General features: G+C 37.7%; 2 protein-coding genes across 2 annotated transcripts in view; one reads left to right on the top strand and one right to left on the bottom strand.

Moving 5' to 3' along the window:
• cfap43 (cilia and flagella associated protein 43) overlaps positions 1-6501 on the bottom strand; it is a 30702-nt gene extending 24201 nt beyond the window's left edge. The window contains exons 1-9 of the mRNA XM_088635696.1: positions 6353-6501; positions 4945-5198; positions 4468-4564; positions 3688-3855; positions 2948-3098; positions 2393-2555; positions 1313-1395; positions 819-950; positions 33-149 (exon numbers count right to left, since the gene is read on the bottom strand). Of these exons, the coding sequence (XP_088491822.1) occupies positions 33-149; positions 819-950; positions 1313-1395; positions 2393-2555; positions 2948-3098; positions 3688-3855; positions 4468-4564; positions 4945-5198; positions 6353-6381 (1194 nt within the window). The 5' untranslated portion in view covers positions 6382-6501. The remainder of the gene's footprint in view (positions 1-32; positions 150-818; positions 951-1312; positions 1396-2392; positions 2556-2947; positions 3099-3687; positions 3856-4467; positions 4565-4944; positions 5199-6352) is intronic.
• Positions 6502-6900: 399 nt separating this feature from the next.
• Positions 6901-12878, top strand: LOC148661656 (glutathione S-transferase omega-1-like). The gene is made up of 6 exons (XM_088635701.1): positions 6901-7097; positions 8601-8709; positions 9684-9906; positions 10468-10569; positions 11803-11909; positions 12151-12878. The coding sequence occupies exons 1-6, from the start codon at positions 7067-7069 to the stop codon at positions 12299-12301; spliced, it is 723 nt and encodes a 240-aa protein (XP_088491827.1). The 5' UTR covers positions 6901-7066; the 3' UTR covers positions 12302-12878.
• Positions 12879-13105: the final 227 nt, after the last annotated feature.

Raw genomic sequence — 13105 nt, 5'->3', positions numbered from 1 at the left:
AAAAAGAGATAACTTTGCTGTGAATATGTTACCACACAGAATTTGCTGCTTGGATACAGGGAGGCTGCAGCCACAAAGTCTCCAGTGAGAACATCCAGCACTCTGGACATCTGCCCGGGTTGGCTGGGGCTGTACCTGTATAGATAACCCTGGAAATAGAAGGAATGAGCATTTCCCTTACAATTCATTGCCCTTGTCAAGTATACTATAGGTTTACTACATAAATGCACACTACCTTGGAACTAGAGCAGGTCTCACCTGCAAGATTGAGAGAAGTTACCAAAGCTTACCCAAGCTTGCCAACACCTACCTGCATCCTAGGCAGATTGTCAAAAGATTGAAATAATACCTCCACCAAATTTACTGCTTCCAGACAAACAGGCAGGGCACAGGCCACTCTTGTCATGAATCTACAAACCCAATCCATTACATCGAAAGAAAATGTCCTGCTCATATATTATAATTTAATATATAAGTACGGTGTTTTCCTATGTAATTTATTATCCTCATCATTAGAAATTAAATCATTTCTGTAAAGAAAAAATATATATTTTTGTCCACTCTAACACTGTATGAGTCGTCACCACAATCAAATGCATGAAGACATCCTTTTTCAGCAGAAATAATCTTGTTACTTTGCTAATACTTATTTTAACCACCAGGAGTCATCCTTAGACTGCTAAAGTCAGTTGAACTGTTCAGTACTGTGCTCCAGGAAAATAACCGCTTTGTTATATCATACAGAAATATATTCAGCTTGTATCGGTAAGAAAGATTATTTGCTACAATTTGTTTTAGGTAAAGGTCATTACACTTACATTACTTGTAGTCAGAACCAGAGACTCGTAGTCAGGGGAGAATTCAATGGTTTGTATTGGCTCCTCAGTTTTGCAGCACTGGGTGACTTTTACAGTTTTGCCTTTGATGTGTAAGCAGCGTAAAACACCATCCTGTTAGATAGGTAAACAATAATATTTATTTGTATATTGAGAAGCTCATCAAACTTATCCTTGACATAGAGTTTCTCTCAGACTAAGACTTGTTTGTATTTAACATACTATGACATATATCTGTCACTGATCAAACAGAAAAAAACCAATCGTCAGGGACACCCTAAGCTATCTCTTATGAGAATGCTATATCACATATCTTTAACAAATATTTCCTATGTAATATTCATATCTTCCTGCCGACATCTAAGCTTTAATTTCCAATGATTAAGTGGTACTGTGTAGAAATATTCACAACCAGAAGAGGTAGCGTTACAAAAAGAATTAAAATAATCAATGTCCACATAAAGCCCCATTCTTACATTTCCTGCTGCAAACAGGCCGTCCCTGTATAAAGCCAAGCTGTTGAGGTCACCTTCCTGTAGAACTTCGCGTTCTTCTCCGTCTAGATCATGAGAACAACAGCATGGCACACAAGAAACTCTGAGAGAAAGCTAAAAGGCCGATATCACCTATGTTCACATAGGAGGGATAAGCAACATACTGCAAATAAACTAGGCAGCAGCATGGAAAACTACTTCCGACTCCAGATTGGAGCCTGATGTGTCCTAATCCTAGTTGAGATGTCTTTGGTTGTCACAGTAAATTGACCTACAGTACATGTACCTAGTAAAAGAAAGACCTAAAAGACCTAAAAAGTGCTGTACATATTAAACATATACTATGAATATTACATGTGAATATTACATATCAAATAATAATAATTGCTTACACTTATATAGTGCTTTTCTGGACACTCCACTCAAAGTGCTTTACAGGTAATGGGGACTCCCCTCCACCATCACCAATGTGCAGCATCATCCAGGTGATGATGCGATGGCAGCCATAGTGTGACAGAATGCTCACCACACATCAGATATCAGTGGGGAGGAGAGCAGAGTAATGTAGCCAATTCATAGATGGGGATTTTTAGGAGGCCATGATTGGTAAGGGCCAATGGGAAATTTGGCCAGGACGCCCTACTTTTTTGAGAAACGCCCTGGGATTTTTAATGACCACAGAGAGTCAGGACCTCGGTTTTACGACTCATCCGAAGGACGGCGCCTGTTTACAGTATAGTGTTCCCGTCACTATACTGGGGCATTAGGACCCACCTGGACGCAGGGTGAGAGCCCCCTGGTGGCCCCACTAACACCTCTTCCAGCAGCAACCTTAGTTTTTCCCAGGAGGTCTCCCATCCAGGTACTGACCAGGCTCACACCTGCTTAGCTTCAGTGGGTTACCAGTTGTGAGTTGCAGGGTGATATGGCTGCTGGCTAAATAGATATGTTTTCGGAGTTTTCCAGTTGTTTTTTAGCATTTCATGTACCCCCTTTTCCCCTCCATTTGTCTCAAAATGTGAGAGTTCTGTGCTACATTCCATCAGAAATATGATTTCATACCTCCAGCAGAATTCATTTGCTCAGGACTGCTGAGCACAGTGACATCCTGAGATTCAGGATTCACCAGCAGCAAGTGACCTTCTTCACAGCCCACACAGAGGTCAGAGGTGGCGGTCCAGCAGAAACAAGAGGGGTGTACCAGGGCCTTCATTTTCTCTATTGGCTTTTGAAAAAGAAAAACATGTGTTACTGGAGCAGGAACTACAACTTACCCAAAAAAGCTTTATGTTCTACTAAGCCCAGCAACTGCTGTTCAAGCTAAACAGGATACTAGAATATACAGAATTCTCCAGAAGACGGAATGGTGCTATTCCAAGATCAGTAAAGATTGAAAATATCCTTGACACTTTCTAGAAGCATCAAAATACACTTCCTATCCCCTTTATTTGGATTTCTTTCTTAACCAAAGCAAAACCACTCAAAACATTTGAAACTCAATTCCTAAAACTGGAATAGTTCTTTCTCCTCTAAATGGTTATAATGAAAACTAGAGATCTGGGGCGTGTAAATGGTCCAGTTTTGTCTCCTGGTGAAAATGTACAGTAGACTGAGTACCACAAATGTCTCCACTCTTTCTCCTGTGAGCCTCCCCATGGATGAGACTGGCATCTGAGGTCCATAGTAAGTCAGTCTGCCACTGGGGACCAATGAGGAACCATCTTTTCTCTCAGGAAGACTACCATCCAATGCTGGAAGGGGGATCTCTCTAAGGGACACATACCAGGTAATGAAAATAAATACCATTGTGAAAGATCATTCTCTCATATCTTTACTGACATTTTAGAAAATTCTGCTTGATCTTCAGTATTGAAATCAATCAGCCATTTTAAATACATTTTACATTGTCATCTATGTCAATTTGATGCTGCGAAACCTTGTCAGGGAAGTTAAAAAATAGTACATGGCTGATTTTCCAAAGGAATCGGGTGTGTTTTTTGGATCTACATAGCCCTGTGCACTTCAAACAAAACCGCCCCTTCATTATTCAAGAATTATGTGATAAGAAGAGTAGATATTTTATCTCATAGTGTTTAGAGATTACAGAGTAAAGATGTGATAAACACTGAACATGAGTACAAAGCATTGTGTCAGTAATGGTAAAATGTACGGAGTAATTGAGGCTAGTTCAGCAAAGAAATATTTCTCAAAGCTATACCACAGGAAATGACAAGAGGCTGCTTTTTGTTTTGGGATTTACTCCTCACTCTCCTGTGCCAGCAATAAATTCTGCAAAATCTTATGCTCTTATAATAAGTAATGAAGCAAATAAAACAAAACATTTAAAAAACACTTACACAGGCTTCATTATATGAAAGTCATCACTTCTCTCAATGTTCCATACTGTAAGTGAGTTCTGGTTTGCTGCACAAAATTGGTGCCAGTTCATGGGATTAAAGATCAGGCTGGAGATCTCCTTTCCTGCCTGGGGTTTGCTGCAAAGTGCAATTCCATCTTCCCAGTTCCTGAAAAAAAACAATGCAAAAACTAATAAGATCCAGTACAGAAATTTAATCCATTAGATACAATCTTTATGTTTCAATAGGAACATCTGCCATTGTTTTTTTACGCTGTGCTGCTTTTTGGACCTGATTAAGAGATAATTGCATTGGGAAGCATATACTGTACAGTAATAATTTGTTATTCCTTGATACACAGCCTTACCACATGGGCTCCAGCTTGGCTATTTTGCGTACTTTCTGGAATATGCTGAATGTTTGTTTTGATAGGCTAACCTTACAGAAATATCTGAATAATTAAAAAACAGCACTTCATACAAAGAAATACAATAACTACTTCAAGAGTAATTCACGTTGAAATTACTACTAGAAGATTTAATAGTATCTATGCAGACGTTTTATAGTGGGAACCTGAAAACTACCTGAACCATATACATACAGTAAATACCACGTTTATAGCATATAAACATTTCTAAGAACAAAGAAACAAGAAGGAAAAAATATATTAACAGAAATTTCTGTTTATATTCCTAAATTTTGCCAGCTGTAAATGCTTTCCATACAATTTTAAAAAATAGCAGAACATTGCTTAGAAAAAAAATATCACACATATCTTACCATACTGTCAAGGTGTAGTCTGGAATAGAGGAGCAGGTGGCCAGATAAGGACCTGAATAGCTGAATTCAAGTGCTGTGTACTGCAGCTGGGTATTACCTACAGGCAAACATTAGATGTTTTGCTCAAGATATGAATTAGATTTATATTGTGTGTCAAATACCATTCAAATATTTACATAGAACTACTTCAGTTTTTTTTTTAGGAATTCCAAAGATTCCAAATGAATGCATCACTTAGGTCTACTCAAAATTTGCTATTGAGTGCATATTGCATTTAATTGCAATTTTTTCTGCCCTACAGTTTTTAGGATTCTGTTTGATTTACCTTAAAGATAAAGCACTTACTACACAAATTATCAGCTGGCAACTGGTGTTACCCATCTAATATTAGTAGCACCAGCATTGTCCAGTATTATAATTGTAATGGTAGGTTTAAAGTAAATTAAAACGCCAATGGCACAAGACTGCACAGGTTACCTTTCATTTTGCTCCTCATGACCAGCTTGGGGTAGGTGTACACAAAGATGGATGGATTCAGCCTCGTCTCGGAGAAGGCCACCACTCTGCTGTGGCCATTGGATGTGAAGGCCCCTATGCCCCGCCCCGGGCCCTGCAATATGCTCTTCGACTTTGACGCCAAGTCCAGGAAAACGATGAAATTCCCACAAGGGTAGCATACTGTCTTTGTGTCCACAAATCGCGTGTGTTGACTGGTGAAACCCTGCACCCATCTACCATTGACACATAAAATAATATTTTTGCATTAATATTTTTTGGGTCATACACTTATTAAAATGCCTTCAGGAGTTAGGCTTTGTATCCATATAAATATAAAAAGCAAACCGTTTAATCAATAGTTTTAAAATGTAATGCCCATAGTACTTACAGGTTCCTATTGATGAGGCATATGATTTTTAAAAAAGATTTAGTTACACATGTGTAATCTTCAAGACTCGTCTGTAATGTAGACGATTCGTACACTATTTTGTTACATTTGTCACTAAGCTTCTGTCTAAATATTTTACAGAGGGCAGGCACTTGAGCTGGTTCGAACAAAGACCTATCTTGGCTGGTCTGTTAGTGACTAATTGATTGGTTGATCTCATTCAGCAGTTTCTTGAAATAAGCCAGTATATTAACTTCAACAACATGAATGGGAAGCTTGTGACTTCTTCCCTGCTCCCACAAACCTTTGTGTAAAGATGTGCCTCTTGTTCTCAGGCACTTCTCGGCAGTGACCTCTGATTGGTGTTTCAATTTCTAAATTCAATTGGGCTGATGATGTCAATGTGTTTAAGGAACTTGAACAAGGTCTCCTTGTAGTATTGTCTGCTGAAGACTGAAGTGATGAAGCTCTGAAACTGAATAACTGGACTTCAGGGATCATTGTGAAAAAGTATTAAATGTACTTTGTGATTCGGACCCAAAATATCAGGTATTATTGGTTTCTTAAGAGTGAAATTGAAGCATGCTGAAGTGACACTTTCAGTTCCGTCCCAGAACTATTTTTAATCACCTTGTGTAGGTTTCAATGATTGGTTGGAATGTCAGTAGACAGGTAGAAGGGCTTGAAGTGACATGTAGAGTGTTGGAGCTATACAATATATAGTTTAAATACTGTATGTGACACACAGATGCAAGAAAGGAAGGCATACAAACCCTGCGCATTCTGTTCTGCTCTTTTTTTTATAAACGATGGATTAGGGCAACACACACTTTTCGTCTCTGAATGCTTTTATTTAAGTTAGAACATACGTTTCAACCTGGTATTACGTATTAATTACAAACGACAGTTGTAGTCTAAACTAATTTACGCATAGTTGGAGCTTTTTAGATGTTCATAAAACACGCCACGCCTTTTTTTTTGCCAAATGGTTAATCTCACCTGGCTTCCAAGGACCCGTAGACTTCCATTTGACAAGATTATAAAGTCACTGCAGTCGATGATATTAGAGAGTCCCCGCTGTACGGACTAGACGATTGTCAATATGCCCTTCAACGTAAAGTTTACATGCGTTACCTTGGTTACCAAAACACGTTTTTCATTGGCTGTTTAAAAAAGACCGCCCCTTCTTTCGATCAAGCCGATTGGCTCAATCCGATAAGTGACGTGTGTATTGAAGTCGTCATAAATAAAGGGTCAGTTCAATCATGTTAGATCAATGTTTTACAAATAAATAAATGTGTATGTGTTCGCTTGAGGTTTTATAATTAATGAATCCACGAATAAGGTTACACATTAATGTATATAAATTGTAAGAATACTTAATTTAGCTAAATTTGTCTATGTATATCTGGCACGCACTAACCAGCATATTGCATACACTCATATAGGCAGCTACATTATCAAAGCAACGTACGCACGCCTGATTCAGTCCACAGCTATAATTGTATACTGTACACTGCCGCTTTAACGACAATGACGTTACAGTGGGTGTGTTTTTAAAAACATTTTGCACGTTGAAAGGAGCATGCGTCACCTTTAGCTCTCGAAAGTGAATAAGAAAAGGTTTAGGTTCTGAATCGAAGCATTATACAGCTTTCGTTAATATCACTGAACGTTTTGATTTTTCACGGTTGAAGAAGGTGTCCTAACAAAATGGCTACATCTGCAAAGTGCCTCAGCCAAGGTAATTAATATATTCATCTTAAACCCTCAGTGTAAGATTTTGCAGTACAGTGATATGAATTAATGCAGATTAATTAATGCATTTGATCTTTCTATATGTCCAGCAAAACCTCTGAAGTTTTTAATTTATTTTTTAGAATAAACGGATATTTCATTTGTTAGTTGTATTATCAAATCTTATGCAATTGTAAGTAGCTGTGTATACTGAAGTAGTTCAAGTGGGTAGCTGACACCTGAAGAAGGCTCCACGGCCGAAACGTTGTGTTTTCTTTCTTCTCATTCCAGCAAGGAATAAAACTATTACTTTTAGCTGTGTATACTGTTAGGTTTGGAGACTATAAATTCCAGTGGTCTTAAAATATAAAAGTGAAAATGAAACTCTGTTCTATGTTTTAATTAGGCTGTCTCTGCAAATTAAAGATCGACTTTTAAGACAAAGGAACGTTGCAGGCTAGATTCGTTTCATGTCACGCGGCATGGAGTTAAGGGCGAGTATCCACATGATAAGAAAAAAGCATTTTGCTTAGTCACTGTAAAAACAATGCATGTGACTTAAACACGCAAACCAACGACTGTAACGATACTGCTGCTAAGCAATTGCAAAACAACTGGTAAAAAATCAGCATTATCCTTTAGTCGTACAGTAATGACTCAGCAGAGCTTCACCTGCTACAATATATTGTATATGAATACAGGATAAGTTCTCTGTTTACTCTCAGAAGAAAACTAAATTCTGTGTAAATTATTTAATGTAGATTCATTAGGCTGCCAGATTCTAATCTTGCTGTTCTTGAGGGGACCCTGCCACAGTTTCACATATGACATTAGTTCTTGATTGTGCTAGGCTGTGCAGCCCTGGTGCTGTTGAACATGAACTTGAACACTGAAGACATGACAACAGGCCGTTCAGTCCAGTCAGGTCTTCCTTCAAGAGCCCCAGGGGTTCAGGTATTCGTTCCAGCTAAGATCCGAATGAATTTATTGGATTAAGTGGTTAAGTAGTACCGGCTGACATGGTTTCTAGGTCTGTTCTTAATAACTGTTTTAAAGTTACTGTATGTTTAAATTCTACTGGACTGCTGCTCTTCAGAACATTTGATTGTATCCTCTGTAATAAGAAGGTCAGTAACGCTGCATAGCAGACGGGACCATTTGAACTACTTTGCTTGTTTGAATTTTGATCATTGAACCCAGGATGTCATCCATCTGATTATTCAAGGCTCTCTGTGGAATCAGTTTGTACAACCTGACCTGACAGATTTTTCCAGACACACTGGACTCTGTGTAAAGATGTCCCTCTTGTCCTTGTTCTTAAATGCCACTTACTCATCATTTCAACACCTGTGCCTCTGGGTCCTTGCTTTGTTGCTGAGCAGTCCGAGTTCAGTCTGCCAGCACTGCTCAGTATCTTGAAGCCACTTGTATTCAGTCTTAGGTGAGTTAACGGCCTGGTGTGCTCTGTGGCAGCTCTTTTGTTAATACAGATAGATGCTGTGCTCCACAGGAAGCCCTGCTCCTGGTCCTGTGCCCAAGGGAAAGATTCGGCTGTACAGCATGAGGTTCTGCCCTTTCGCACAAAGGACCCGCCTTATCCTCCATGCCAAAGGCATCAAGTAAGCACGGCTGTCCAGTTTCTTCATCATTCACCACATGGCACGACAGAACATCTTATTCCTGAATCTGTCAAGATTGACTTGTATCTGGGGACTCCAACCCTGGTCCAGGAGAGCCTTAGTCCGACTAGTCTCTTACACCTGGCGTTCCCAATACTTTTCCTGGAGAATCCCAATCCAACTGCTCTCAGAGGTCAGGGTTTGCCATCCTGGTCATCGAGACTTGCACACCAACTGGTTATTGTTCCAGCAGAGTTCTCAGCTACACAGCTGAACTTAAAAGGCTTTATTTTTATAAAAATGTTTTAAAACTTTTAAACTTGTTAAAGGTTGCTTTTGAATTATTGCATTTCCTAAGTAAAATAAAATCCCAATCTTTTGAATAGAAAAAAAGGCAATTAAGGCATTAGTTAGGTAAATATACTCAGGTAGAATGAAAGCCAACTTTTTGTGTAGGGAACCACTATTAAAGGTCATGCTTAATCGCCTGTTTATTTAAGGATTAGAAACACTTGAATTTATTGCGTGCTTTAGTAGGCATTGTGCTCAGTAAGAGAATTCTCATTCCTTATATCTGAAGTATATTCTGATTTTTGTCAGGATTACCCCAAGCATCTCAAAATTTACTGTATTTAATAAAATAACTTATTTTAATTGATCAATGTTTAATTGTTGCAGATCTTTAGAAATTGATGATTTAGTAGTGATCTATCAATTCTGCTGTTGGGGAATTATAACCTGTATAATTTGTGTTCTTAATAAAAACTGACCTAATGACTTTCTGTTTTGTGTTTTACATGTGTTTACAAAATGTGAACTGAATTTATCAATCACAGGCAAATGCTTTCCAAGTACTGTATGTGTTGGCATTTTTGTTAACAAAAAATTGTTGCTTTTAAGTTTACTTGGAGAAAAGTCAACCTTCTGTGAGCCATTTGCAGAAAGTGCAGTTGACAAAATGTCTTTTTTCATAGACATGACACCATCAACATCAACCTGAAGGACAAGCCTGATTGGTTCTTGGAGAAGAATCCCTTTGGTCTTGTCCCAGTGCTGGAGACTCCTGCTGGCCAAGTGATCTATGAGTCACCAATCACATGTGAATACCTGGATGAAGTGTACCCTGGGAGGAAGCTGATCCCTTCAGACCCATATGAGAAGGCACAACAGAAGATGCTGCTGGAGCATTTCTCCAAGGTAGACATAGCCCTGTTACTGGACTTTAAATGAGAGGCAGTATTGTACAGTAGGTGGAACTATATTGTACACCCTTACTGTTTAAAAAAAAAATTCTGAACTAATTGCCTGCCTATTTGTATGCACACTTGTTGTGCAAATTTACTTTACTTAAAAAAATGACCTTTTGCTTGTCTCTTTAAACTTGTGTGTATATATGTACTGTATATCAAGAGGATTTCTAATTCTAAGGGAGCACTGATATTAGGAATTGAGGATTGGGCCTCTCTGGGACCAGGGTTGGAGTCTCCAAATATAAGAGATCATGGAAGGAGATGTTCTGTTGTGGTATGTGGTATATGATGAAGAAGCTGTGTGGACTCCATTTAATCAGAGTTCCATTAGAACTAGAAATCCCTTTGATATACATACATATACAAGCTTTACATGAAGTAAAAAAATTCTTTAGTCTGACAGATTTTGTATTTCTGTGATCGATTGGAGTAACCTTGCATGATACATTATTAGATCTCTATCACCATTATATGGCTATGGATACTTCAATGCTTTGCTCTTTTTCAGCTCACCCCATACTTTTACAAGATTCCGATGGCCCAAAAAAATGGTGAAGACACATCCGAAATGGAAGGGGAACTGAAGCTGAAGCTTGCAAAATTTAATGAGGCAAAAATATTTAAAGCTTTATTTTCCATGTTGGTGTTGTGACCAAGGTTTTGTGCAAAACAGCTAGAGGTGAAGACACCTGATGTCTTTTTTGACTTGCATAAGATGGCATATTTGCTCTTAAAGTCATAAGCAATTTAATATAGCAGGGTGTTTGAGAAAAAAGTGCATAGTGTGTTTTTCATTTGCTAAATCAGAATAACTATGGTAATGAGGGATTAGTTCAGGAGGGTTGCAACTGAATTTTTCTAGCCTAATTTATATGTTAACCCAACATGTGTAGATATGACACAATATTTGTCTATAAAATACTTCGTGAAATTTTGCAGGAGTCTATTGGATTCCTCTGAGCAAATCACCAAATTGTAGAAGCAAAAATAATGTAAGTCTTGTAACATTATACTAAAAATAGTGTTAGTCTTGTAACTGTATACTATTGCTTAATTGAACTGTTTTCTATTGCTTATTAAGGAAAACTCTTTTCTAAACCAGATCTCTTTTGTGTAATATAGTGTATTCACTGCACTTATAATAGATTACCCTGCAAATACAAATAGATTACGAAACACTTATTTAGTCTTGTCAGTATAAGAACAGTGAAGTATTCATGCATTGCAAAACTGTTACTCAGTGTTTGTGATGGCAGAATGTTATCCGATGTGGTTAAATGTTTCCAGGGCATAAGAATGTTTGCTTGGATACTGACAGGCAGTTTACACACAGCTGCTTTCTATTAAAGCAGTCTTTAGTGATGTCATTTCCTGTTTTGCCGATGAAGAATTCCTGCTAGTTGGAAATTGTTACCCTGTATTAACACCCAGTTCATTTTCAAGGACAAGTGGTTTAGAGAGCTCATTTGAAATTTTAATATTTAGTAACTGGAATATAAAGCCCTGCTCTTAATACATTTGCAGGTTGCATAACCCCTTGTAGGTGGCCTTTATTAACTTCTAGCTCATAATCTGTTCTCTTCCTATTTATTTTAAGGCGGGATAGAAACTAGTGAAAATGGAAATGCAATTATCTAATTTAAAATGAGAATTTTTAGTATCATTTCAAAAGACAGGAAACAATCTTTAGCATTATTTTCATACTTCAAGCACTGATGTATTTAGTAAGGAGGACCACTCAGGGTAAGAAAAGGAATTAAAGTAGGAGATCTTTGCATCAACAAAACAGTCTGTATCTTAATTGCAGCACTTCTTAATGTTCCATTTCTGTTTTATCTTGCAGATCCTTTCCAAAAAGAAGAGCAAGTTCTTTGGAGGAGATGCTGTATCTATGATTGACTACATGATCTGGCCTTGGTTCGAGAGAATGGAGATACTCTCCTTGAAGCAGTATGTATCATTAGCATGTCCAAGGCAATCTTCTCCTTATGATTAGTTTTCACCTTAAATTCTTACTCCATTCAGTGAAAACTTTGCCATCTGGTTAAGTAGCAAACTATAATCCAAATGAGCTTTTTTACCCTGAGTGTATTTTCATCTTTGCACAATTTTACCATAAAATGAAAGAAGAACTGCTTTAGAACCAAGTCTCAGGACTGTTTCTTGCTTAATGATGTTCTTTTTCCTTCAGCTGTCTCGATAGCAGCCCGGAGCTGACGAGCTGGACAGAGCGAATGATGGAAGATCCAGCAGTGAAGGCTGCCTCAACTGACACGGAGACTTGCAGGGGTTTTTACAAGACTTACACCGAAGGCAAACCCAATTACGATTATGGGCTGTAGGGAAGTGAAATACCGCTTGAACACCAGCTTTCTTCCCAGCCTTTCCAGCTTTAATATTTTCTGCGTAAATACCAGCTGTGTCAATATTTTATGTGTCAGTTGGTTAAAAGAGATGTCTTGTGGAGGCATACTTTTTTCATTGTAAACCATCAATTTACCCGTTTACCTGTGCAGGACTATGAAGTTTATTCCCTCTTTAAATCTTTTGAATGTATACATTTTCAGGTGGTTCATAGAGTTGTGATAAAGGAATACAAGGTCATGGATGAAGATATATTTGGTATTTTGGAACTAACAAACCCTCTACATATTAAATTAACCCTAACATGAAAAATATACCATACTGCTGGCAAATTTTAAATCTGTGGGAAATGTATATGATACTTTAAAACGTGGGCAAATCAAATGACACGTGATAACTTGAGGAACGTGTGCAAACAGTCTATAGAAATGATCTCTTTTGTTAGTCTTATGGGTGATTTTTTTCTGCATCATTTGAGTAAGTTTGATACACTGCAGAGTAAGTTCTTTGAGTGTTTGTTTTGGGAATTTGGTGAAATAAAGTCCTTATAAAGGCCTTGCTATTTGTTTCATTTCCTCAACTTACTAAAGAATTTTTTGATTTGAGAAGCAGGCCTCTAAGTTTTTGTTGGTTTGAATTTAAATGGATTTAACTTTATTGATTTTCTATAGATATTATTTAAATCTGAACATCCTTCCAGTTTTTACTCTCCAGGATATTTACCTACACCTTTCAATATACTGTTAGTATATTGAATGCGTTTTTCAAATGTTTTTTTATTA

Source organism: Lepisosteus platostomus, chromosome 6, assembly GCF_059453375.1.
Source record: "Lepisosteus platostomus isolate fLepPlt1 chromosome 6, fLepPlt1.hap1, whole genome shotgun sequence".
In the NCBI taxonomy this organism is placed as follows: domain Eukaryota; kingdom Metazoa; phylum Chordata; class Actinopteri; order Semionotiformes; family Lepisosteidae; genus Lepisosteus; species Lepisosteus platostomus.
The sequence above is the reverse complement of the archived record's forward strand: the minus strand, read 5'-3'. Positions and strand labels throughout refer to the sequence as shown.